The sequence below is a fragment of the Odontesthes bonariensis genome, chromosome 10, assembly GCF_027942865.1.
Source record: "Odontesthes bonariensis isolate fOdoBon6 chromosome 10, fOdoBon6.hap1, whole genome shotgun sequence".
Classification (NCBI taxonomy): domain Eukaryota; kingdom Metazoa; phylum Chordata; class Actinopteri; order Atheriniformes; family Atherinopsidae; genus Odontesthes; species Odontesthes bonariensis.
Window position 1 is genome coordinate 10,955,005 of NC_134515.1, and position 27,974 is coordinate 10,982,978.

Sequence of the window (27,974 nt, forward strand, 5' to 3'; positions counted from 1 at the left end):
TAATGTTTGTGAGAGAACTGTGATGAACAGACACAAGAAAATGGGGTTTACATCCAGAAAAAGCCAAAGTAAACCATCACTAACACCTCAACAGAAGGCGTTTCCTGCCTGTAAACAGTCCAGGTCTCAATCCGACTTCAAATTTATGGTGAAAAAATGAAAAGAAGAAAAATCCTCCGAAGCTGCTGAATGAGTAAGTTGGAACCTGATAGTTTTCATTACTGCTCAGAACAGCCAGATCAGTTCATCAATAATAAAAAAAAAAGTGATCTTGTTTTCCAACAAAGCCGGAATATTCAGCTGTTTTTAAGTCGTATCCATGCTTTATTTTTCTCTCCACAAAGTAAAACAGCTGCATGAACATCATCCAGGTGTTGTGGTTCGGTTTAATCGGGTCAGATGTGGCGTTATGTGCCGCGTCTCTCACATGAACAGACGACAAACGGCGATTATTGCTACATATTAGTTTATTTTATCCAGCTCCGCCGATCAGCAGCTACAGGTACGTCTATTTATTCATACATCTCCAGTTGAATCTTAAAACATTTTCATTTAATGTGATAAAAACATACATTATATATATATATATATATATATATATATATATATATATATATATATATATATATATATAGCATTGATATGAAAATACTGACATTCTTCATTACAAATCTATACCATTGGATTTATCTGACAAGCAAAAATCATTGCTCGATCGCTTATAAAATACATCAGACTCAAAGCCAAATATTTGCCAATACAACCGTTTCTCTCCCCAAATAATTCACAGTATTTAAAAAAAAAAAAAAAGAAAAGAAATAGCCATAGTGTCATGTTGAGCACAGATCTTCCTGAACAGTAAAATCACCTACTGCAATGATCTCTAAATGGGTAATAAATCTACCGTACCTTGAGATTTTCTTTTACCAAAAAAAAAAGAAGAAAAAGACAATCATGAATACACAAAAACATCATCTGTTATAAAAATAAAGTCATAATAAAATGTGTACAAAGAAAGAGAACATGCAGACGCTGAATTAGAGAATAAATAGAAATGTCCGATGTGGTTACAATCCCAGTGTCCGGCGGTGAAGTCGGAGATGCAGAAAATAAGTTAACCATGATTATTATTAAAAGACTTCCACTCGGGGAGCGACTCGCCAATGAGAGCCAGTCGCGCCGGGATGGCGCCGTACCAAAAAAAGGTCGAACCTTTTCCACGCTGCTCGCAGCACATCGGAGGATTCGTGGGTTTTCACAGCCCAACAGGATCCTTGGACAGCTGGATCTTTCAGTGTAAATGCACACGGATTCGGACGACTATATGTGTGCGTGTGTGTGTGTGTGTGTGTGTGTGCGTGGACATTATATTAATGCACGAGATAAAAATCCATGCTAAAGTGAGGCTTAGCACTTTTAGCAGGAGAGCAAATGTTGAAAATCAATAATAGACCGTCTGCCCTCCTTCAGGGAGGCAGTTAGCAGCGGGTGTGCAGTAGAAACGCATATACAGTGAGCTTCAAATAAGCCATGTGGATCTGCTCCGGGAGCGGGGGGGGGGGGGCAAAGTGTGGTCAGAACAGCGAAGGATAAATCCGGCTTGTGCTGCGAGGACGTTCAAAAATCAGGCGAGAGCCGAGTCGTGAGCTGCCTCACCTTTAACAAATACAGTCGTGCCCAAATGAACCCGCTCTACGGAGGTTTTTCTGTGCCATCAGGGTTTGAATATGAATTTCTAATGTTGAATTTTTACAGCATCAAAATCAGACTTTGAAAAACCAACAGTGTAAAGAAAAAAATAAATAAACACCTAAAAAAGAATTCAGTGGAAAAAGAACCAGACTCAACATCCGGGTAAACAGGGAGAAGCAATCGATCCCTGTTCTCAATTCATCCAACGGCAGCCAATCAAGTTACGCTCCATTGGACAGATCAGCCATGATGGTGCTTCGGTGACTGAGTTTACTCTATTTGCCATTTGTGTTAATAAAATTGAGTAATAGATATTACTCAATATCTATTGAGCTGAATTTTTTTTCCACTGAATTTTTTAAAGTTGAATTTTTTTTCCACTGAATTTTTTGAAGTTGAATTTTTTTTCCACTGAATTTTTTGAAGTTGAATTTTCTGAAGTTGAATTTTTTTCCACTGAATTTTTTAAAGTTGAATTTTTTTTCCACTGAATTTTTTAAAGTTGAATTTTTTAAAGTTGAATTTTTTTCCACTGAATTTTTTAAAGTTGAATTTTTTTTCCACTGAATTTTTTAAAGTTGAATTTTTTTTTCACTGAATTTTTTAAAGTTGAATTTTTTTTTCACTGAATTTTTTGAAGTTGAATTTTTTCAGCTGAAAAAAAGTTGAATTCTTTTTCACTGATTTTTGTTTTTAGAATTTTTTTTTTTTACACTGTTGGTTTTTCAAATTCAAAGTCTGATTTTGATCCTGTAAAAAAAAAAAAAAAAAAAAAAAAAAAATCAATATTAGAAATTCATATTCAAACCCTGATGGCACAGAAAAACTTCCATTCTGCTCCTTTCAATACGACTCAATCTGACCCGGGCGTGTCCAGCCTAAAACCATCCAGCCTCACCAAGGACCTGCCGGCTCTACTCTCTCCTGGGTTGAATCTCACGGTTCGTCCGAGCAGAGCGACTCAACGAGAGAATTAAGACACAAAACGGGCAAATGTTGGAGATAAAACACTCTTCATGCACGAACATCAGGGTCTGGCTTGGAAAACGAGAGCAAAGCGCAGACATTAGATGGATATTTGATGGTGGAAGAAAAGAAAAATGAAAATGACGTTCACATTTTGTCCATTTTGTGTGCATGCAGCAGGGGAAATAGCCCTTGTCGTGAAAAGGAAAAAGGAAAAAAGGAAAAAGGAAGGATGGCGAAGAGATTTCCAGGCGTTCGACCAGCTTTGAGACACAAATATTCAACGAAAAGAAGGAAAGACGATGATATAAAAAACACAGCTTAAATAGTAGAAGTGATTCTCAAAGGAGACGTCGTCTCAAAGCTGTTCCAAGAAAAAAAAATTTAAAAAAAATCAACTTTTCTTGATCAGTCGGTCGTCACGGTAACGAGGTAAAGAGAGGAAAATGGGGTAAAGTTTCCTTTAAGAGGCTCCCAGAAAACAGGGAAGACGGGGAGTCTCGTCTCACGCTCGCTGTGGCTTTAGACATGTTTACCTCTATGGCACGTGGTCATTAAAGCGTGGCGGTGGCGTTCGACCTCTAAATGTTAACACGCTGAGGTCTTTGTGCTTCTCGGGTGCAGCCGCCGCACTGACTGCGTTTGATTTGCCGGTCCGCGACCCCCCCGGCGTCAGAGTGTTGAGTCCGTCTCGGTTTTTCCAGTGATTGGTTGGCGGAAGCCCCGCCTACAGTGTGATGACAGTGCCCTCCTCCTCCAGACTCCGCCTCTCCTTTGCCGCGTCCGGCGACGGCGTGGCCGAGCTGGCGTTGATGTTGCTTAGCGACCCGCTGCTGCCGCTGCCGGGCAGGGTCCCGTTGGCGTTGACGGAGAAGGTGGACGGGGAGTCGTTAGTGGTGCGGAGGTTGAGGTGCGGTTCGTAGCGGGGCAGCGGGGGCATGCTGTAGTTGGAGGCGGTGCGTCCGATTGGCTCGGCCTCGCCTCCCGCCTCGATGACCAGGTCCTCGTCGTCTTCGTCGCTCTCGAGCTCGCCGACGGGGAAGTTCTGGATGATGTGCGATGGCATGGACGCTGCGGCGCCGTGTGACGAGTAGCCGTAGTAGCTGGCGCCGCTGTCCGATGAGCGTCCTGAACTACCTGACGCGGCGCCGCCACCGCCGCCGCCGCCTCCACTGCGAACAACATTGTTCCGCTGGTTGGCGGGCTTCACGGTGATGATGAGATTGTGGCTGTTGGCGATCATCATGTCCGTCACCTGGTCCAGAGACTTGCCCGCCACCTCGATACCGTTCACCTCCAGCACCTCGTCGTTGACCGCCAGCAGCCCGGTGCTTTCAGCCAGCCCGCCGGGCACCAGGCGGGAGATGAAGATCCCGGGGACCTTCTCCAGGCCCTGCGCGGTGACCCGTACGCTGGAGCCGTCGCGGATGTAGAAACCCAGCGGCTTCTCCTGGCCGTGCTTGTACAGGCGAACGCGTCTGTGCGTCTCCGGCAGGATGTCCACGTCGATGATGGAGGAAACGGGCCGGAAGTCCCTCGGGAGGCTGATGATCACCGGCGGCTTTTTCTTGTTGACGTCCGGCCGCAGAAGAACCGCCGACAGCACCGTGTTCTTCTTCCTGGTCAGCGAGTCTGTGCCGAACGTCGAGTAATCTGCTTCCTCTGCGAAACACAAAAAAAGAAGAGGAAGTGGAGAAAGAGAAGTGGAGAAGAGGAAGAGCAGAAAGGTGGAAACAGAGGGGAAAGTGACAGCCGGTTAATATCACCTTCAGATAGTCCAGAGACACTTATTGTGCGGCTCGCACTCGCATAGTAGCTTATAACAATATGGTAACAATAACAATACATGTTTTCAAATAACACACAGCGAATACTGCACAGTATTAAGTATTTTTATTAAGTATTAATTAAGGCTTAATGGTGTTTCCTAAAGGGGGCTCTGTTAAACCTGGCAACGCAGCCCGCTTAAACCACCTCACACCTGACCGCAGTGCACGCTAGCTCCTTTAGCCAGCGCGAGATGCAGGCACAATGGATCGGTTTTTAATTAAAAAAGGGCAAAAACCAGCACAAAAACCATGCTCATCTTAAATGTCTCACTGTGATTACAACAACAAACTACAAATACAACATGAAGAAAGTCAAGGACATGCCCGCCAGCTTCCGTTCATCCCAGTATTAAGGTAAATGTGGTCTTAATTGAAAATGTATTGGCTGTGTTGTTTCTTTTTTTGTGGGATGTTTTATATGTAGAAATGCATATTTGCAGAAGGGGAACTTAGTATGTTGTCGTTAAAGTGTCTCTTCCCTAGATTTTGCTCTGCCAATGTGGCTCTTGTGAGAAAAATAGTGAGTATCACTGAGATAGTCAGACTTCTAGTTGCTGTTCACGGTGACCTTCTGTTGCATCATGGAGTTTGGAAATGAATGAATGATGCTACCACTTTCAGCCCGAGGCATCGCTGCAGGGCGTCTGAGCTGAACACAGATAAGACACTGATCCTCACAGCTCCCCTCGGGTCAGACTGATGCAAAGCACTCCAGCAGCCAACACGCCGCTCAGCACCGCCTGCAGGCCTCCATCACGGCTCTCGCACACCAAAAAATGACCCGTGTGCAAGATCTGCTGCATTATTTAACAGGCACATGGCCGGTGTCCCGTACTGTCAGCATGAATCCTCCATCCTCAGCCGGAAGTCATTCAGGAAAACCTCTTTTCAAAAGATAAGCAATGAGTACACATCTTTAAAAAAAAAATAGTTATGTGTAGTTTTACATGTAAAACAGCATAAAATTCCTTAAATCCAGCAACTAACTGCAATGAAAAAACACAACAACCAAGTCTTTTTGATCCGTTATATTTAGGGCTGGGTGTGTTAACTCGTTAATTATTTGACGGCGACAAAGATTTTATCGCGCATTAGCGCAGGTTTCATTATTTATTTTATTATTGTAAAAGTCTGTTGCTCACAGGCTTTTATTTTGTAAAAGTCTGTTGCTGTCTGCTGCGGAACCGGAAAAGAAAGTAATCGGCGGCTCCACCAAACATGGAGAAGGGTACGGAACTTTTACTCGGCCATTTTCATTTTAAAGTTCTTCCAGACGGCGGAGTCGACAGAACCAAAGTCATCTGTAAACTCTGCCAAGTTGAATTGTCTTCTCACCGTAGTAGTTCCAGTCTAAAATATCACTTAAAGGCAAAACACACAACTGATAGCAGCAAGTCATTCAAGGAAACAGACAGTGGAGCGAGGCTTCTACATAAAAACTACAGAAAGATGCTGATGTTAAAAGTGTGTTTGCACAACAAATGTTATGGCACTTTCATTCATATGGCAGCACATTTAAAATAAAACTAAATGCTAAAAGCTATACACTACTTTTGAATTCATTTTTGGATTTTGCGTACAAATGCGATTAATTGTGATTAATCAGGGAAATCATGTGATTAATTAGATTAAACATTTTTATCTTTGCCCAACCCACGTTATACTCCCATAAAGTGTGTATGTAATGGATTCGATGTGACATCATCAACGCCCCAGAGAGAGGAAAAAAGGCAGATTAAGAAGCCAAATGAGGTGCAGCGCACTTAAAAGTCAGACTTAGGAAGCTGTTATCAGTCTGTCCCATCAACAATAAAGCAGTAACAGCACAAATGAAAGGTGGCTGAATGCAATCTAACATTTCCCTCCCTCGGGCCTGCGTTAGGTGTGATGCAAGAACCGGGAAACATTCGGCTGAACGTGTCACAGAAACTGGAAACAGCTGCTCGGGACTGAAAAACCATCTGACTCACTTTGTTTGATTTAGACAAACTGGATGTGTAAATATTTCAAGTTGTGGTTTTAAAGTTGTGCTTCGTGGCCAGGCGGCGACTTCCTGGAATCCTGGAGCTCAACATTTTTACACCTTGTTAACAACAGAGGTTTAAAAAGGTTTATCAGGTTTTTATGCTAAGATGAGCCGAGTGCTTCCTGCCTGTAACTTCATATCTGAGAGTGTTGTGAATGCACGAAAAGGTCAAATCAGATATGATAAGTTTACACTTTTTTACAGGTTTTAGCTGCACCAAAAAGCCCTGACGAGGTACGACAGATGAAAACTGAACCTTGGATCTCTAATAGTTAACCGGGACAACACAAGCAGCTAAACATTAACATCTCTGTGACTTCTTCTCTCGCTTTTCATCTTATTTTGGTCCGTTTCTGATGTTATTTTTACCTTCTTTCTCCTGAAAAAACAGCTCACAGTCCTCACCTCGAACTGTGCTCATTCTACTTTTAGACAGATGTGTTCTATAAATAAATATTCAGTCTCAGTGTGAGTGTGTGAGTAATCTGGGAAAGTATCCGCTCAGGTGGCTGATAAAGATTTCCAGCTCTCGGGTTCTGACAGGTACGGGCCTCGCCACTCCCCGCTCCACCCCAAACCCGGAACAAAGGATCGACTGTCCGCAGAAAGAGCGGCGGTATCGCGTTTCAGTTCCCATGAGGCGCGACTTTAGTGTATACACAGTTACTATATCACTGTCGAGCTGAGAAAACTCAACAATATGGAGACACGTAGGGGCAGAAGTTTCCCAAAAGCCTCGGGGCGGAAACAATCCAAAACAAAAGCTTAATTATCTGCGCTATGATCCCCTTCCAATATTTCTTTTATTACGTTTCACAGTCACAAACATTCGCCACTAAAGGACCTGCAAGTGGAACATCTCTCTCTGTTCTAAAGGTGCAGTCATGCATAGAAGAAGGCTACGCTCCACATCTCATATCACTCCTTCCAGACAACTATTCATCAACCATCCCTGCCAAAGATGGCAGCTCAGCAGAGAGCGAGATGCTCCCCTCAGGGCCGCTCACAGGCATGAACACACACAGTGACGTCCTGCTAATAAGTGGCAGCAGCGCAGATCTGCAAGTGTGTGCAAGCAGAAAGAAAATAAGAGCTTATTTTCAGGCAGTCGAGACGTCCGAGCTCGTCAGAGGAGACCGAGCCTCGTTTCCTCTCCGTTTATTCATTAAAAATAACGAGTAGGCCAACAGAATATCAAATATGATACACTGAAAAGTACCGGCTCTTAATTTCTTTACCTAAAGCAGATAAATAATGTGGAAAAGAACGTTTTCCAACGGCGACTGACGAGCTCAAACACTGTTATTATTTAAGAGCAGAATAAAAACTATTTAAAGGTTATAGAGACCATCATTTCCTCCTGCCTGTCAGCCCTGGAATACAACAGCTGGATGAAAGGAGCGGCTGCCAGATCTTTAAAAAAGGGTCTTGTATCTGTAGATTTATCCAGCAGATCTATTTTCTAAGTCATCCCTCCATTAAGGAATTAGTCATCCAACAATCAGAGATGCAAAGGCAACGAGGGCTCATTAAAGGTCTTTGTGGAGGCCACAGCAAATATCCCATTTTTACTAAATGTATGCAGTTATGAGTAAATCACCTGTAAATGGTGAGGGCACAGCATCAAAAAGGTTTCTTTCTTTTCTGTCAACTTGTCGGAAAGTGAAGCAAACACACCGATGCAGGGGAAAAAAAAAAAAAAAAAAAAAGGAAATACTTCCCAACATGGATGGAGCCGAAGTCCAATCAGAGTTGGAAAATAAGTCAGTAAAACTGGTATAAAACTGGTTATACAATCAAAACCTGCCGTCAAATACTCCAAGTTAGTTCAGATGTGCACATACTGAATGAAGGCACAAGCCGTTAATCACGAAATATGCGAATAAAAAGTTGTGAATCTCACATTAATTCAGCCAAATAGATCATTGTGCTATTCATACATGCACACCAGACATTATCAGACAACAGCAACCACCCCTGACCACGACAGAATGGCCAATTGCTGGTTGTTGAGGGTCTGGTTCCAATCACTGAAGCCTACAACACGGATTGAATCGCTTTAAAGCTCGCCGGTGGTACGCTGCACCCACAGAGTGTGGGTGAAAGGGTTAAGATGAACAATCATAGGAGAACTGGGACGGAAGAAGATAAGATATAAAAGAGAAACTCAAGCCAGCGAGCTCTCCTTTTATCAAGCTTTCCACCCTGAAATACCTTGAAGTGTTACTATTTTACAGTCAGAATGACAGCAGAGCTACAAAACGGTTTGTCGTGCATGTGTGACGATGGCTCCTTGATTCCAGATCGCAGGCTTCTCGGTTCTACCACAGTAAATACTCGTCTGTGAGATGAAATCACGACCGTTTGGTGGCTTCTCCAAAGGAAAAGGTCAGCGTCTCCATGAATGATGCTCGTGGAACAGAGATGTAAAGAAGCAGAGCTTCATAAACCACACTGTGAATAAACGCAGCTTTTAAACGTACCCTTTAATGTGGGATAATGATTCAGAATGAAAGGATAATGACCCGTTAGACCTCTTCAACACACTTAATTATGATAAATATTTTGAACTGTCACTATTAGGAATGGTACATTGTTAATCAGTAACTAATATCTGAATAAACTATTCTTAATTATAGTTTATTAAACAATCAGTTTACGCAACAGAGACACACACCAGCGGGGACGTTTCGGGGTTGTTCCGGCTTGGGCTCGGAGATGATAATTATCACATACAGCCTGCAAACATTCAATTTAAGGACAACATCATACAGGCAAAGAGGGTCCAACAGAAAGATGGTGATCCGTTGTGAGCGGCTCTATTACATAAAGTGTAATGCTCTTTTTTTTTTACCTTGAACTTTAAACTGGAGCTTTTTTCACACATGAACAATGGAGAACGTCAGCTGGAGCACAGAGGACACAGACTAGCTTCCCTAAAGACCGTTTTATAGTTGATAAGGATATCATGAGTCAGTGGAAATTAACAAACGGGTCTACACAAAAGAACACGAAGCAGCAGCAAATAGCACGCGCTGTCCCCGGAAATGCTTCACGGCGACGTAAATCCCTTCATCCAAACCAATCTGCAGGTCCTTTACAAGCCCAAATGTCTGTCACCATGTGGATAAAAGTGCCAGAAAATGAGGAGCAGGAGCAGAAGAACAACATGGACGCTTGTTTTGAGGAGACCACACCACAATGAACAATAGACGGATCACATGACCATGCATGCAAAGCTGGTCCTGTAGGTAGTGCGGCCAGAACCAGCCTCACCAGGAGGCTGGGTGGACCATCTCTGCAACAAGGCCGAAGTCAACAGCCCCTTTCACACTGCCGAATAACCCGCGTTTAATTCGCGAATTTAGCGTGTCCGCTGTTGTGTTCACACTGCCGACCCGGGCTGCCGTGTCAACTCGACTCGCCTTTCGACCCGCGTCGGACCCTAGTCTTTTTGCCGAGCCGAGTTTGGTGTGAACACAATCGACGCGGGTCGGAAGTGGGCGTGACGTGACGTGAGGAGTTTAAAAGACAGAATGGACAGCTGATTCAGAACAACAGCGACAGGTGAGGACAAGTTTTACTCTGTTTTAGCCTACATCAAGTTCGAGACATTTTTTAATATGGCCAACTGGGGAGACAAGGAGGTCCACGACCTCCTCAGCCTCCGAGCAGAGGACGTTATTTACCGCCACATGTCGGGGACGGTGAAGGATGGACATCTGCTGGAAGGGCTGGCGAGAAAGATGGGAGAGCGCGGTTTCCCACGCAGCAAGACGCACCGTAAAGTAACATCTCCATGAACTGCAATGCAAAAACGAGTTCTCAAGGTGTCCCGCCATCCTTTGTTTGAAAAATTTGATGCAGACAGGTGTATTTCACCCTACCTCCGACGCATGGCTTGTGCCTACGTCATTGTACACGCCCAGCATTTTATGTGTTTCGTGTGACGCTCTGCCACTAGGCAACGCCCCCTGAACTCGGCTTCAGGCGACACGGGTCACCCTGACACGCCAAGCGTTCACATTGCTCGACGCGGGTCGAAGGTGCAATTTGGACCCGCTAAGGTAGCGGGTCTCAGTGTGAAAGGGGCTAGTGATATTTGAGTCCTTCGATGCAGCCCATACAGCCAATTAAGATACATAAAACACACTTTTTTATTTGTATTTTCTAATTAAATCTCTGATTCGAGTCCCCTAACTTCACTGAAAGCCAATGCTTTTTCACACGGTTCCTGCAGCATTTTTCTAATGATTTGTTCCCAGTTATCTGCTGCTCTTTATATTTTTTTGGTATGCCATACCTTTCTCCTAAAGGCAATACAACTTTATCACCACTCCATGGTTATCTCTGGAAATAGCTGTGGTGGTTAGCTCAGGCAGCAACCTTAAGACAGACCTGTGGCGTATCAGAATCAGGGTTCACTCGAGGCATAATTCACATACTCTCAAGAGAAAACATAATCGCCTGCCCAGCATTCGCCATGGCTCTGCACAGGTTTGGTATTCCAGCTATGCGGCTGGCTCGCTTTGATTTCCCACAGTTTGGATGGAGTGAGCGAGGCGCGAAGGAAGCAAAGCGGTGGAGGAGAAAATGACAACCCAGGAATACGCCGATCTGAGTGTGGACTCAGGCCGCAGGGTGAACAGCTAATGCATCTCCATCCCGACACTTACAGGAAACTAAATTACAAGATGATATGTACAACTAAAGTCCCTCAAAGCAGATTACACCAGTCTGCAGAGCTGCACCCTTTTCAGTGTGCATTAACATACTTCCTTCTCCAGTCACGCATTCATGCATGCACTCGCTCCGACTGTCATCACAGCCACGACTTCAGAAGCTACGTCACTGCTACAGTATCACAATTGTGATGATACAAGATGACAGGATGCTTTCCGGCAGCGTAACAATCCCTGATGATAACACTAAAAAATGATAGCTGTTATCTCTGGTGCTGTGTTACAGAAAGCTGACACTGCGTCCAGGTGGCACAGCATGACCAGGAAGTGTTTACACGTCTTTATCAAGCCTACACTGGACAAAGTGCTTGATAAAGCACTTTTAAATCCAGGTTAAAAACATTTCTCTTTCGGTGTTCTTATGGTTCAGTTCCTTTAAAATCATTTTAAAGCATAATGCTATAAATCCTCTTAATTGTTTTACATTTTTCTTTTTCCCCTCTTCTTTGATTGCTTTTAACTGTTTTAATTTTTATTCTATTTTTTTATTCTCTTTAAATTGCTTGTTTTTTATGCTGCTTTATGCTCTTCTTTTAAATGCCTTGTCTTTATGTAAAGCGCATTGGCTGTTTTCAAAACCGCATACTACTCCTACTACTCATACTAACTTTTTGAGTTAGTATGCGAGTTTGAGTAAGCAAGAAGTTCCCGAATGAATACTAGATTCGCCGAAATGTTGGGTATGCATCATGAGGTTACTACTCATACTCAAACTACCCAAGATGCAACGTAACGTGAATTCGCTGATCGTCATTTCTTGTCAAAACGGCAGTTTCAAGCTAGCTACAACGAGGGTAGGTTCACTTCCTGTTTTCAAAAAAAAGCACCAATTGTATTGTAATGGCTTTCCCTATGATAAAAGGCAACGGGTATTTTATTTTGTGAAAATAACCGTAAGTGCGTTGCTCACTGCGGCTAGCTTTAGTAGCGCCGAATTCGTTGGAACAAAATTGTAAATAGCCGGTATTTTGTCAGATTTTCAACACGTTGGGGATCTAAACGACTACTTTCTCGCCTGAAAATTTTTCAAATGTTGCTAAAGTTTACAGAGTTTAGAGCTTAAGCGAAATCAGCTTCAGGCCGGCTGATTTCGGCTCGGGCAGGAGCGAAATGCATTGTGGGTAAACGCTTTGCATACTGTCTGATCGATGAGTATGTAGTATGTGGTTTCGAACACAGCCGAGGTCTTAACCAGTTCAGCTGATTGAATGAAACAAGTCAGCTGTGCTGCTGCAGGGTTGGAGCAAAAACCTGCAGCCACACCGGCCCTTTCACGGATCAGTTTGACACCCCTGATCTAAATGCAAACGCCAGGTTTTCAGTTGTTTACGATAAAGAAAAACTGCTGTCCCCGTGACTTTAGTTACAGTGTCCAAACACGACGTCTCAAAGATCAGAGTAAGAAAAAACACGACGGAACAGGACAAGCTGTTGAAGGTTGTGGAGTTCTGGAAACAGTCAGGTTTGTTGATGACAAGCATGAATGTTCACCACAAAGCCGGTGCCGCGGTGTTCCGGACACGGAACGATACAAGACGGGAGGCGAGGGGGGTGGGGGGTAGAAAGTGTGTGAGGACCATTGTAGATGGGAGGAAAACAGAGGTGGTGAAGAACTAAACACAAGACAGAAAAATAGAGCAAATTTGCACAAAAAAAAAAAGAAAGAAAAAGGAAAGCGAACAAAAGAGGTGGTAAAAAAAATAAATATTTTCAAAGGAGTAAATTCCCAGAGGGTTGCTATTCCTAGTGGTGAGCATACCTCCCTGGCACAGCCCAGATAAAAGTGCCTTAATGCTGCTGATAAGAGAAGGAGCAAGAAATGGAGGAAGGGAGGTCAAAGAGAGAGTGCCGAGGGGAGGGGGTGGAGCAGGGCCAGTAAATACACAGGCCGAAGCAGAGCCAGTAAATACACAGGCTGAAGCAGAGCCCAGTGCACTGCTTTGAGTCAAGTGTCTGGGAAAAAGCTGTGGAGACGTGCAGAGGTGCGAGGCAAGCCTGAGCAGAGGAGGCTGCGACGTGATGTGAGGAATCGGTCGTGAAATGTATTATTTAAAAAGACTCCTCCTCATTAAGCCTCATTATGCTGCTTCTAGGCCTCTTCATATCACATCCGAAATGGATCCTCTTTTACACTCATAATCCCCGCTTCATTTCCGCCTCTTGACAGGAGAAATTTATCAAAAGATCCCCAACTTCAGTCTGCTCTGGAGGGGAGAAACACCTTCACGCTCAGCTGTTGTGTGTGTTTGCCTCCATCTCGTCGCTGCAGCATGAAGCAGTTACATCAGTTTATTTTGTGCTGACAAAGACGCCTCTCTCCCTTCCTGCAGTATCCTTTGTCCTCCTTGTCCTCCAGTTCTTTCTCCCTCTACTCTCAACTCAAGCCCTTTTTTTCTATCCCCACCTGGTCTGGAAGATTGGACTCTTTTTGCCCCCCCCACCCACCCAAACTGTCCCGACTAATACATTCTGGTTTTAAAGCTATGAAATGAAGGCTGACGACCTGGTGTGTAAAAAAAAAAAAAAACAGGTTTTTCAAGGACAGCGACTGGATGAACGGGACCGAGGAGATGCCGATAAGAGTCAATATGTGGACTGTGACTGGTCAGCATTGTTTAGTAGCAAGGATGCGTCTTTTTGAGCTTTGGACAGGGAAGGAGAGGGGGCGGGAGAGGGTTATTTATTGATGTCGGTTTCAATACCAGGAAACAGGAAGGAGGCAAAGTCTGGGGTGTGGTGTTTATATCTGGATCTGGTAGACTTGCTATATTCAGTCTGGAGGAGACGGCTGACGTAGAAGATGAAGGTGAAGAAGAAGGGCAGCAGCCGCGTGTGCTGCTGGATCTTTTCTGCCTTCTTCTTCTCCTGCATCCGGCTTTGGAAAAACAACAGTTCACCTGCAGTATAATCTGGTGACTCACGCAGATGTAAACAGCAACATTAAATGTGATGGAATCTCATGTCTCTGCTTCAGTTTCAGGATCCTGGAACTGTTCATCTTCCCTGTTTTTCCACCTTTGACAAACCGCTGTCATGTTGCGACCCTTCAATGTGCAGCACATTTCAGGCTGTTAACTCCCAATAACTTGTATTTCTAAAACATTATTAAAAACACTGGAAAAAATCTAAATCTTACCAAGTATATTTGTCTCATTGAGTATCTCATTACACTTAATATAAGACACAACTGCCTAACAAGTATCATTTCAGCCATTTCATTTCATATAGGGACTTGTTTTAATACAATACATCTGGAATATCTTGTTAAATGAAAAAGTCTTGAAAACAAATTGTTTTGAGTCATATTTCACATGAAACAAGCTTTTTTTTTTACATTTGAAGAGGTTTTTAAGTTAATTTCAAGATCACTTTTATCTTAAAAGTCCTAAATATCACATCTTATTTCAAGAAATCTTGACAAGCCGATTTTCACTAGTTTCATTGGCAGATTTTTTTGCTTAATTCAAGCAAAAACGTCTCGTATTTGTTGTTTTTATTTTTTTTGTTTTTTTACTTATTTTTGGAGGGGCATTTTTTTTCCAGTGAATAATAATTTCTAAAACAGAATTTAGAAACTGTCCTCGGCCACCATTACTTGGTGCAAAGATTTACTGATATGAATTAATGAAATTACATCTATATACGGACATCGGATCGAATAAAAGGTGCCATAAACCAGACGAAACCCAGAGTCCTACCATTAAAACACGGTTAACTAAGGCTTTGCTGCAGATCTTAAATGTAAATGCATTTTATTTATACAGCCCTTTAGAAACAATACTTACGGTGTACCAAAGTGCTTTACAGTAGGTAATAAATAAAGAGAAGAATAAGTAAAAACAAATAAAAACAATAAAAGAACAGTGAAAGCAATGAAATACAACAAAATCAAATAAGATGAAATAAGATAAAAGTGTCATCATACTACTGGGTATTAAAAGCAATCCTAAATAAGTAGGTTTTTAGCTTAGATTTGAAGAGTACACACAGAGTAACCATCCCTAAGCATGCCAGCGGTGTGCCAAATGAGTACAAACCATAAAAACATCATATCAGCTGGATGCTGCAACTCAAACTCTGCAGTGAAAGCAGTATATTAGTAAAAGCAAATAAAACACGTCCAATGTCCAACGCTGACGCGCTTTATAATGCAGCGCCAAATCTGACATGAGCAGAACATTTGGATTCTACATGGCCGAGCAAAGCTGTGAGCCGGGAGATTTATTTATTTTTTTCTTGTTTTTAAATTTATTTTAGTATTATTAGTTTTAAATTATATAGCTGTTGAATGTATTTTAATTTATTCTTGTATTTTATTCTTTTAATGTTTTGTTTTTATTTTTCTGTACAGCACTTTGGTCAACTGAGGTTGTTGTAAAGTGCTTCATAAATAAAATTGGATTGGATCATTTAGGAAGTCAAAGCTTGTAAAACATAGAAATCCTGACTTTCAAAGCAGTTTTGTCACTTCTTTCTTGTTCTTTGCCTCACAAACACTGATTTTCTACAAGTTAAAGGACATTTTGGTCACCACAGAAACAGCAACCTTTATGCAGACGTGTTTTTTTTTTTTTACTGGCGGCAGCGACATTTAAACGGTTATTACTCGTTCCCTGTGCATGTACCACCCACACAGGTATTCCTGCCTGAAGCCATTTCCACGTACGTGACAGCTTTGAGATAAAGCATTGTAACTCTGTTAGATGTATTATTGTTATTCATTTCAAATCATAAAAAAAAAAGACCAGGAAGTTTGCACGAAAGTCCCTTATTGCTCAATTAACACTTGATATGTCAAGGTGAAGAGTGCAGCGAGTCCTCTGCTGCTCTGTGGATGTTCACCTGTGTTGGAATTGTGTCAGAAAGGGAATTCTTTTACAGCCAGCATGCATGAAATGGTTGCTTTGACCAATAACCCTTCAAATCTACAATTTCATTGAGTTGATTCGTCTTTCTTAAGAGTCTTTTCATCCAGAAAAATACCCCTCAGCATCGTCAACCCTCCTTTCAGTTGGTGGAATGAGAGAAATCTCCCCGGGCTCCTCTGGTCCCAACACCAACCCCAAATCATCAATAATTGTGGAAATGTGCTCGTTTTCTGCAGGCAGCTATTTTTCTATGTTTCACTGCACCAAACTAACATTCCACCACTGAATATCGCCTTCATCCAACCATCCACCGCCCATGACAGCTTCTCTTTAGCCCACCGTGACCTTGTTTTCTTCTGCTTCGGTTTGAGCGACGCTTTTACGTTTGGCTCTTCTTCTGTTTCCAGACGTACGGTTTCGAGCTTCTTGTCCCGGCTCTTTGACCCGTATGTTTCCCCCTTTTTGACAACCTTCCCCTTTTTGTTTGTACTCGCGTGAAATTTTAGACCCTTTTGCCACATTTAGAGATGAATTGCCTGCTTGAAGGAGCTTCATAATCCGTTCTGTTGTGTCCACTGCAGCTCTGTTGTTGCGGCCATGTTTCCTCCAGGTGCAACGGCTCGCTGAGCTCTGCAGGCACTCTTTTTTTAACTGCAGACTTATTTACATATTCAGACTTGTGTGGGTATTTGTTTTAGAAATGCAAATTTAGAGGGTGAGTCCTTAACTTTCTACCCAGGACTGAGTCATTCCATAATTCTTATACCGTTACGTCATCTAAAAAAAAACAAACCCAAAAACGAACGGAAGGTTAAATGATAAGAATAAAGTTTAGCGTCACATCTGAGATAAAAAGGCTGAATGAACACGACCTGGGAAAAATGATTGGGAAAGTATCCTCGACTAAGATCGGCTGATTTTAGCTTCGTGTTCAGACTTTACTGAAAGCAAAAGGAAGATGAGCAAATTAAGCACCAACAGGGACAAAGGTTCAGCAGTCGGGAGCTGCGTGTCAGAGCCTGCTGGATGCGGCGCACCGCTCGCCAGGGTAAATACGCCGGAGCTGCGCGCCCAAAGGAATTCAAAGATAAGCATATCAGCTATCAAGCTTCGTACTGAAATCAGTATCGCGCCGAGCCCAGGGGACAGAAGGAATGCGTTTTAATTAAAGATAAACAAGAAATAAGCTGTCAGCTTGCAAACCAAAAGGAAAAGTCATCTTCACACTAGCTGTGCTGGGACATCTGTTAATGTTTCAGGAGAAGGGACCGATGCCCGGTCCCGCTGTGGAGTCCAGTCTCTGGAAATGTGGAAGATCTGTTCAGCAAAGGCAGCTCATCAGAAGGCATCTATGATGTCTGAGTTTCAACGGTTCGACCAGCTCTTATCACGCGCTCACTTGACGCAAACATTCCTGGCTCACAGCCTCCCTCTTCCATCACTCTGCTCTTTTTTCTTGCTTTTCGGTTCACCCCTTGCAGACTTTTAACCACCCTTGGCTTGGCTTCTCCTCTCAGTTCAAAGTGTAGTTTCTCCCTCCTTCATAATTCTTATGCAGATCATTTCCCCCTCTCTTTCTCCAAGCAGACTTCCCCCGCGGAGCCTGGGCTCCCACTGACTCCCCTCTCATTACCAGCCACCCTCCCTCCATTTTCTCATTAAGTCAGGTATCAGAGAAGTGAGGGGTTTGTGTTTGGCTCAGTTTTCTCTCCGTGTCCATCGTTGACTGAGCCGGACTCTCGGCCTGGTATCCAGACTGGCCCGCTGTCCTGTCAGATCGAGCCAGCAGACCTGATCAGACGCTGGACACATTCCACCCAAAATGCCCTCCCCCCCTCCTCCTCCTCCTCTCCTCCATCTCTCTCCCTCTCTTAATTTCTTTCTCTCTTCCACTCTCCCCATCTTGGGCCTCATTTCTGCATTCCTCCCTCACTAATACTATTCCCACTATCCCACTCCCTTTATGTGTTGCTCCATCTCATCTCTAATTATATTCCGTGCCAAAACAAAGTCTTACAGATGACTCCTACTTCAGCACTGTTTACTCTTCCTCCCTTTCATCCTTCTACCTCTCTTATTAGGCCTGAGACATCTACCTCCTCCGCACATTCTTCTGCAAGTGCCCCGAACCCGTCGTTCCCTCAATGATAACAAGCAGCATCCTGGGGAATAATTAATGCTCGATGGAAAGCTTCAGATCCAAAGCAGGGGCGACTGGGGATCCCTTCACCTCAATCACATCGTGTGACGTCTTCTTCGCATGTGGTGGTGGAGCAGCCTCCTTCCACATCATCTTCATGTCATCTGGTTCTGTAAATGTTACAGTAACTATAGAACCGCTCCAAACTCTTGATCCAGCCCTGATTTTTGTCATATTTTCCTTCCAAGCAGCCAGATTTTCTTGTAATCTTTTAAAGTGGTCTTGAGCAACAGTTCTCCAGGCTTTCTGAAGGTATTTCAAAGTTTATTTTGGGGCCATCGGCTGCTTTTTCACTCATTTTCAGTCCAGAGATTTGTACCTGACATTTCCACAGGAATGTGGCCACCTCACACTGACCTATGAATCATTCGAGCATTACCGGTGTGTCTTAAAGCACTTCGTCACGAGCGTCCTGTCGGAACGACACACCATTTGATCCCATTTCTTTAGTGATTCCCAACAGAACTGTGCAAATGTCTTGATCCAACCCTCCCAAGCAGCCAGACCTTCTTCCAGTCTTTTAAAGTGGCCCAGAGCATTAGTTCTCAAAGCTTTCTGATGGTTTTTCAAAGTTTTTCTTTGGACATTTCCTGCTTTTTTCACTCATTTTCAGTCCAGTCCTTGTACCTGATGTGTTATTTCTTTGTTAAGCCACTTAACTCTGACTTGTGAATCATTCAGGCAGAAAAAAGGCTCCTAACTCAAGGGATGAACCAGTGCTGTGTCCACACATAACAGGCAACTTAGCAAAGAAGCCATTTTAAATTGGATCTTTAGGCACTTTGTTCCCAGCAGCCTGTCACACAGACACATCATTTGTTCACATTTCTTTAGTTGCATCTGTGAAAAACAGCAAAGATAACACAGTTTGACAGACAGAAAACAGGATTTCTGCAGCAACAAGGTGATTCCCAAAGAGCTGTTAGCTGAAAACTTGGCATATCTCAGCATGGTGTGCAGTGTGTCCTTAAAACATTTGAGAAAACTGGACAAGTGGAGGACAAAAGAAGAAGTGTCAGGCCTAAAGAACTATCTACAGCAGATGAACAGGATCTGAAAGTGATGTCCTTAAGAAAGAGGAAAAACTCCAGCAAAGACCTGACACAGGAGCTGAGAGATGCATCTGGACCTTCAGCTGATCCATCTGCTGTTGGCCCAAGCCTCATCAGAGATGGGCTCCATGGAAGGGTGGCTGTCAAGAAGCCGTTCTTAAAGGAGAATTCCGGCTATTTTACAAACATATCCCGTCTGTTGTAGACCAAGGAAAGTTTACCAAAGGGAAAACGCGAGAAAGTTTCATGCCCGCTGCGCAAAGTTTTCCAATTGCGCTGATTTCCATGAAAGCGGGCTCTATCGGGCAAGTGGAGAACTATTCCTGAAGACTCCTTAAAGAAAGGACAGAAAGCTTCAGGCTGTGTTGGAGGATAAAGGAGCTCAGAACAGATTTTGCCTTACATACTTATATATCTTATACATTTACATTTATATTTGGAGATGTGTCATTAAAATACTGCACTAATTTGCCATCTTTCTGTTAATAAATTACGAAATAAGGGGTGGCTCAAAACTTTTGCTCATCACTTTGCATCCTCACTCTTTCTAAAAGACACAAAAGTACACTGCAGGAGTACATAGTACGCTTCTACAATGTACATTTCCTGTACTCTAGGTGGTTAACTCATGCACTGGTTACTAATTACCAAAGCAGTCCCTGCTGTAATGCACAAATACAAGCATTCCTGTGGCTTTCCATACCTTTGCCCTCAACTTTTAATGGTTATGACCCACTCAGAGCTCAAACTATGTGACCAGTGAGCAGCGTCACCAAACAAACACGCCCCGATTGCTTTCATAGCTGCGACCAACACAGGAATGACAACCTGAAAACAATCAAACACTGTTCCGAACGACCTCACCTCCTCTGGAAACGCTCTTTAAAACTAAGTAAACATTAATCTGGGTGAGTCCCAGCTTCCCCATCACCAGTTTTGCTTGAATCTAAAAAAGAAATATTTCAGTACGATAAACTATCCGGCCTATAATGTCAACAGTTGTCTTTGAATCAGTTTTAAAACACAGCACCTACCTTCAGAAGATCTTTATGCGTTTGGTTTCTTTTTACAATACGCTGCAGTAGCAAAGTTTCACCCTATAAAACTACTGATTCCCTCTAAACCTAAACTGGAACTAAAGTAACGAAAAGATACTTAAACTGCATCTGACCAGCTGGCAAAAGCTGCTCTCTCAGCTAATAGCCATCAATCACATGAGGACAATAAAAACAAAACTATTTCAAGAGAAAATAACCTTGAAATGACTAAATAGGGTGTTTGGTCTTCCACGATATTCTCCGATTACACGGCGCCGTTACCTTTAGATTTCATTCGGATTCAGGTGGTTTAAGAAGTCTCTCTGGCAAAAACAAACATGCCAAAATAACACATTCAATATCAGAGGTTCAGTCCTCCCAGCATCCTCACTGACCCTCCAGTATCAGTAACCCACCAATGAACAGCTCTCTTTCAGGGCGCCATGACAACTGGTAAACTGTGGACGTATCCCCGCCCGCTCAACAGCCTTCACCACCTTACACACAGACGGGGGGTGGAGGGAATACCCACTGCTGCAGGGTTGCACTGGTGTGTGTGTTGAGGCCCCTCTGAAAAACAAACACCATTCTCAGCAGTGAACAATAAGACGTTCACGGCGGGTCGGTGATGTAGCGTCGAAGCACAAACAACAACAACTTCTGCATTGTTCGAGAGCCAGACAAGAGATACTCACTATTTTTTTCCCAAGAGCCACATTGGCAGAGCAAAATCAAGGGAAGAGCCACTTTTACCACAACATACTAAGTTCCCTTTTGCAAATATGCATTTCTACATATAAAACATCCCACAAAAAAAGAAACAACACAGCCAATACATTTTCAATTAAGACCATATTTGCCTTAATACTGGGATCAGCGGAAGCTGGCATGCATGTCCTTGGCTTTCTTCATGTTGTATTTGTAGTTTGTTGTTGTAATCATAGTGAGACATTCTGGATGAGCATGGTTTTTGTGCTGGTTTTTGCCCTTTTTTAATTAAAAACCGATCCATTGTGCCTGCATCTCGCGCTGGCTAAAGGAGCTAGCGTGCTCTGCGATCAGGTGTGAGGTGGTTAAAGTGGGCTGCGTTGCCAGGTTTAACAGAGCCCCCTTTAGGAAACACCATTAAGCCTTAATTAATACTTAATAAAAATACCTAATACTGTGCAGTATAAGCTACTATGCGAGTGCGAGCCACCAATTAAAGCTTGAGGAGCCGCATGTGGCTCGCGAGCCGCGCAATGAGTATCTCTGAGCCAGACAAAAACAGCGCAACAACACGGACTCAGAGCCAGCGAAGCATCTGCACCGTGGTGAATGAACAAAAACCCACAGAGCACCCAAGACTTTACGGGCGAATAAAAAGCACGGCCAAGAATAATCATCATTACACACAAACCGATCTGCGCCCAGACTAAACACACACATATCATGAAATCGCTCGCTGCAAATGCTTCGATGAGCGCTGTAACCGGAGACAATGCGTTGTTTTTAAATCAGCCCCAAACTTAAACCCCCACATATCTGTGAAAATAAGATTTCACCGCTCCACCAAGGCCAAGTTGGAGGCAACGCTGGCCCAACGCTGCTGTTTTATCTTGAGTTCAGCTCTAATGCTATCATAACTATTCTCACTGCATCTGGCTTCTAATCGTCCAAGACATTTAACACAGTTACACCATCTCAAAAGGACACAGCAGCAGCAGTCTGGAGACATAAATATAATCAGATCAAAGACCTAAATCACCACAGTTAACGCATGACCTTCCTTCTAAGGTATGCTGAGGATGACATCAGTCTGAACTTGACTCACCTGCTTTGAAACAGATTCATGAAGGGCCAGCTGTACAGAAACTGCCCTCATAGAAGATAATTTCATCAAAAACACAACCAATTGCCATCTCAAGGCATCTGTTATTCCACCAAAGCAGAGCTCGTAAAAGCATGCAACTGACGTGAATGTGACACGTCTCTTTTAACGTGTGGTTATCGCAGCGCTAAAGAGACTCATCACAAGATAATAACGGGCGTCTGCAGATACATAATGAATTATCTAAGACGCCAATCTGCTGCGTCTGCACACTGCGGAGCTTTTAAAGCTGGGACCAACTGGTGCCCAACGGTAAGGTGGAGGAGGGGGGGGCTAACAAATCAGGAGGGAAGCCAGCGTCTGAGGTTAATGGGGTCTGTGGGGGGGTTGGGCTGCATTAACGTGAGTGTATCCTCAGTTTCTATTCCAGCTCCTCTACATGAGAGCATGACGGATGTCGACTGCCTGCCTTTGTCGTACTTTCACGTTGTTCCTGTGTGTTTACGAACAGCAGTGGACCCAGCGTGGGGCTAGTGTCTGGAGCGTGTAATTGAAACATGGTCCCATGCAGCGCTGCACAGTGACCCCACTAATCTCCTCCTGACAAAGTGGCTAAGCTTCTATAGGGTCATATGGCACAGCAAGACAGCTTAAACACAACAGAGCACACAGGCAAGGTCCGCCCCTGGCCGGCAGACCCTGGGATCCTCGCCATGTTCAACAGGTCACCCTCCGCAGATTCTTTGTTCATACACACTTAAAAGGAAAAAAATCAGAGTAAGAAAGGAGGTTACACCGTCTCTAAACATGTGGAACAATAACTTCCACATGATTAACATGAAATACGGCAAACAAAACTTCTAATTTCCTGAAATGGCAAAGAAACCATCCGTGATACCAACTGTTGCAACGACAGGACACATTACGGTCATTTTGCAGACTTACAATAAGTGTGTTCCACATCGGTAGGCAAAAGAACTTCAGGTCACAAGAAATCATAAGTGCATTTCCTTCCAAAACCAAACAGCTAAGAGCATAACTAGTGCTAGAGTAAGTGCGGTAAGTTAGGTACCTAGACAAATGGGAAGACAATTTAGGAAACAAATAAGTGCGAAAGGAGCTGGGACGAAACAGGTGATGTCCTAAGAGGGCGGATCTGGGTCACTTAGGAAAGGAAATATTATGCAGGAGTACGGTGTACAAAAATTGCCCCAAATCAGTCAAATGAGTAAAAAAAAAAAAAAAAAAAAAAAAAAAAAAAAAAAACATTAAATTCAAGCGTCTCAAAACAGGACATTCAAATAGGGAAGTTCCTCCTGTCCTGGGCAGTTTGATGAAACATAAAGAGTGGAGAGAGCAAATATCCATCTAGTTAACTTTTTTTTATTTGTTTGTTTTGGCGAGCCCTGACATGGAAATGCATTTGGAAAAATACATCGCTTCAAAGCAAGGTCGCCAACCTCAAGCTATGTGGGTCAGAGTTGGAAAACCACTGGAGCTGCGTTTACAATGGCAGCTCAAAACGTGGGTAATGTCTAGCATAAAGGCTGAAAAAAACAACAGTTTTTTTTTTTTTTTTTTAATGGATCTGCTGCTCAAAGTCAACAAGAGATCCATGTTTGCAACCTCACAAACAGGTACAGCCTTCCTCTTACCTTTCCTCTGCAGGAACAGCCTGAGCAGGGGGCTGGCTGTGGAGATCGCCTTGTGGTAGTTGTCATCATTGTTGATGGGCAGCAGGTCGCCGTGCACATCAGCGTAGCCCACCAACAACTCCACATTGGGGATGCGATGCACGTGCTGCAGGAGGCCATAGAACTCATCAAAGCGTCCTGGCTTCGACCGATCCAGAGAGAACCGACGAAACTCTGCACCAAACTGGGATGAGGCAGACAGGCATTCACATGTGAGCATGAACATGCCAGCAAATAACTGTGGATATTATGGACAATGCACCGTTATAATCCCACCCCGCGTGTGCCATCCGTGCGGACAAGCTGCCACGCCACATGTTGTGAATTATTAACGTAAACACTGATGAGTGCTGGGCTGACTGGATCAATAGCTGCAGATCTTCAGGCAGCTGACAGGCTGAGACACAGAACAATGTTGACAAGTAGTACTGGTTGTTGTGGTAACTGTTGCCAAGCGCTGACAAAAGATGATCTACAATTCACTGCCAAGTTGGACACAGTTGTTACACACTGGTGCAAAAAGTGAAAGTTGAGGAAATAAAAGGAAAAGCTGGAGCTTAGTCTGGAGAAAATAACCCCAAAATAAAGTACGTTTCTGGATGGTATTTGTAAAGTAGCTGCATGGGGAGACATAGAAAGGTCATAATTTGTCTCAACACATGTCAGCTGGTGTTCAACTAGTTTTGAGCCGCAAAAAGAGCCTCGTGGGCCCCACTCCACGGCGGGTTTGTGTGTAATCATGATACAAGCAGGACGCAGGCAGCCTGTCGCGGAAGGAGCCGCTCTGTCGCGGAAGGAGCCGCTCTGTCGCAGGCCGTATGACACCTGTACACACGAGTAAATAACATGACAAGCAGCTGCACACTCCTCTAGCTGGCTTCATTCGTCATAAATGTTTTGTAACTCTTGTAAACATCTTAGGAGGACAGGTTGGGAGTGAAACTTCACAGAAACTTTGGTAAATGAGTAAAAGGGGGGCGGCGGAGGAGGCTGTGACAGGTGACACTGGCACACTGCGGCGTCAGCTGACGTTATCCTCCACCTTCAAAACTTACTAGCTAGCGATTAAAACTTATCAGAAATAACTTGGAAGTCAGACGAGATATCAACGAGTTAGTTTAAGGTTTAAAAAAATAAAAATAAAAAGTAATGTACTTGCCTGCGTAGGTTTAGCTTGCGTGGATATAATTTGTGCGACATCATAACCTGCTATCGAGCCGCTTAGCTGGCTAAATTAGCAAGAGTAACGTTAATCACCGCTGAGAGAGTCGGGACCGTAAATACAGCCAGTGAAACTGGCAAAGAAGTGTCCAAAATTACCTTGCTTTTCACCTCCACGGCACTCAGAGATCGGCTGCTCGGCACTCGGTGGTTTTTGTTCATGTTTCGCTAGCAGCGGGACCGCCGCCAGAGCCCTCGCAGCCGCCCTGCTCCGTCTCCTGCCGCCGCTGCCGTTTATCCAAAAAAAACTAAACCGTCCACCGCCAGTTATTTTCCACACGCGCACAGCGTCCCGCGACTTCTCGGCGTCCGCCGGTTCGTGTTGTCTCGGAGAGGAATGCAGCTGTCAACCGGCCTGGCTCAGCTTGTAAACTTCTCTCCTCTCATACTTGCCGCGGCCAATGTTGCTCCGACGCCACTCAGCTCTGCCTCCTGGTTTCAGCCGAAGACTCTGCCTCCCTCTGAGCCTGGTGGAAATAAAAGGCACAGCCCCTGTATCTCTCCCAGACTTCACAATAAGACTCATCTTTAAGTCCCTGCTAACAGAGGCTGACAAAATCACTCCAAATAGCTACTGTATAATGTTGAGGTTATTTATTTCCAAGCAACCAGACTTTTTGTAATCTTTTAAAGGAGTTTTGCACAACAGTTCTCTTGACATTTGCTGCTTTTTCACTCATTTTAAGTCCAGTCCTTGTACCTGACCATTTTCAGGGGAAGCGGTTTAAAGGGATAGTTCGCCTCTTTTGACATGAAGCTGTATGACATCCCATATTAGTAATATCGTTCATGAATATTTTCTTACCCCCTGCTGCGTCCTGTGAGCCGAGTTCCAGCCTCGTTTTGGTGTTGACAAAGTAGTCCGGCTAGTTGGCTGGGGCTTAAAAAATAAAGCGTCTTGCTTCTCAAAACAATATGCGTTCAAAAGAATAGGCTAATACATTTGCATCACAAAATCGTTCATCCAGAAAAAGTCAGACATCACAGTTGCTTGGTGCTATTTTCTCTCCCTATCACTGCGGCTCTGTAGACCGTGCAGACCGAAGTGCAGACCGAGCAGTCCCCTGCTTCCAAGCAGCAAACACCGTAACAGGTGCGGCTGTCGGCAGGTGGCTGAACGCAGTGATAGAAGGGAGAGAAAAATAGGGCCAAGCCAAGTGTGAGGGCTGACTTTTTCCTGGAGAACGATTTTATGATGCAAATGTATTACTCTTTTGAACGCATATTGTTTTGAAGCAAGACGCTTTATTTTTTAAAACCCAGCCAACTAGCCAGACTACTTTCATCAACGCCAAAACGAGGCTGGAACTCGGCTCACAGGACGCAGCAGGGGGTAAGTTTAATCTAATAAATGATATTGCTAATATGGGATGTCACACAGCTTCATGTCAAAAGAGGCGAACTATCCCTTTAATTGTTAAGCCACTTATCACCGATGTAGTCATCATTCAAGCATAAAAAAAAGGCACCTAACTCTAGGGATGAAACTGCGTCTACACGTAACAACTTAACAAAAACTAAACCCAAAATGTATGTTTAGACACGTTCTTACTAGCAGTTTGTCACAAAGACATTTCTTTAGTTGCATCCATAAAAAACTGCCGAAGATAACACAGTTCGGAGGTGATTCATCATGTTGTGCAAACCTTCGTCATCATCTTCATTTCATCTGGTTCTGTAAATGTTACAGTAACTATAGAACCGCTCAAAACTCTTGATCCAGCCCTGATTTTTGTCATATTTTCTTCCAAGCAGCCAGATTTTCTTGTAATCTTTTAAAGTGGTCTTGAGCAACAGTTCTCCAGGATTTCAGAAGGTTTTTCAAAGTTTATTTTGGGGCCATCGGCTGCTTTTTCACTCATTTTCAGTCCAGTCCTTATATCTGACCATTTTCAGGGGAAGCAGTTTAATTGTTAAGCCACTTATCACTGATGTATTCACCATTCAAGCATAAAAAAGGCACCTAACTCTAGGGATGAAACTGCGTCTACACGTAACAACTTAACAAAAACTAAACCCAAAATGTATGTTTAGACACGTTCTTACAAGAAGTTTGTCACAAAGACATTTCTTTAGTTGCATCCATAAAAAAATGCCAAAGATAACACAGTTTGGAGGTGATTCATCAAACATATAAGGACAAGTGGAGGACAAAAGAAGAAGTGTCAGGCCTAAAGAACTATCCAGAGCAGATGAACAGGATCTGAAAGTGATGTCCTTAAGAAAGAGGAAAAAATCCAGCAAAGACCTGACACAGGAGCTGAGAGATGCATCTGGACCTTCAGCTGATCCATCTGCTGTTGGCCCAAGCCTCATCAGAAATGGGCTCCATGGAAGGGTGGCTGTCAAGAAGCCGTTCTTAAGGAAGGGAAACAGGGAGAAAAGGCTGAGCTGTGCCAAAGGACACAAGAAGTGGGCTGAAAATCAGTGGCAGCAGGTCTGATGGAGGGATGAATCCTCCCCAGAGCCCGGAGCTCAACATTACTGAAGCAGTGTGGGATCATGTTGGCAGAGAACGGAACAAAAGGCAGCCCACATCCAAAGAAGAGCTTTGGGATGTCCTTCAAGAAGCCTGGAGAACTATTCCTGAAGACTCCTTAAAGAAAGGACAGAAAGCTCGTCTGAGAGGGTTCAGGCTGTGTTGGAGGATAAAGGAGCTCAGAGCAGATATTCACTTTAAAGATGCTCAGAACTGCACAAACCACCATTAGTGGGAAGATTCAGTCAAGTCAGCCACAGTTTATGAATGTGAGTTAACTCTTAACTTTAAGAGACAAATTTCTTCTTTCATTCTTAAAGAATGTGACGAAATCGCTTTGCCAAAAGTGTGAAAAAGT

The 27,974-nt window shown here is 43.6% G+C and overlaps 1 protein-coding gene across 1 annotated transcript; it reads right to left on the reverse strand.

Annotated features, from left to right (window-relative positions):
* Window positions 1-449: 449 nt before the first annotated feature.
* pard6b (par-6 partitioning defective 6 homolog beta (C. elegans)) lies at window positions 450-25,606 on the reverse strand. Its single transcript, XM_075476231.1, has 3 exons — window positions 25,237-25,606; window positions 23,878-24,100; window positions 450-4,320 (listed from the first exon to the last, which is right to left on the reverse strand). Exons 1-3 carry the CDS (start codon window positions 25,297-25,299, stop codon window positions 3,386-3,388), a joined length of 1,221 nt encoding a protein of 406 aa, XP_075332346.1. The 5' UTR covers window positions 25,300-25,606; the 3' UTR covers window positions 450-3,385.
* Between the last annotated feature and the right edge of the window lie 2,368 nt (window positions 25,607-27,974).

Excerpts from the sequence above, each read along its gene's own strand:
- pard6b (XM_075476231.1), bottom strand. The coding sequence starts at position 25,299 with ATGAACAAAAACCACCGAGTGCCGAGCAGCCGATCTCTGAGTGCCGTG. Across the intron at positions 24,101-25,236 it reads CCGTGGAGGTGAAAAGCAAG|TTTGGTGCAGAGTTTCGTCG; the intron begins GTAATTTTGGAC and ends GCCTCATCCCAG. Across the intron at positions 4,321-23,877 it reads GCTGTTCCTGCAGAGGAAAG|AGGAAGCAGATTACTCGACG; the intron begins GTAAGAGGAAGG and ends TGTGTTTCGCAG.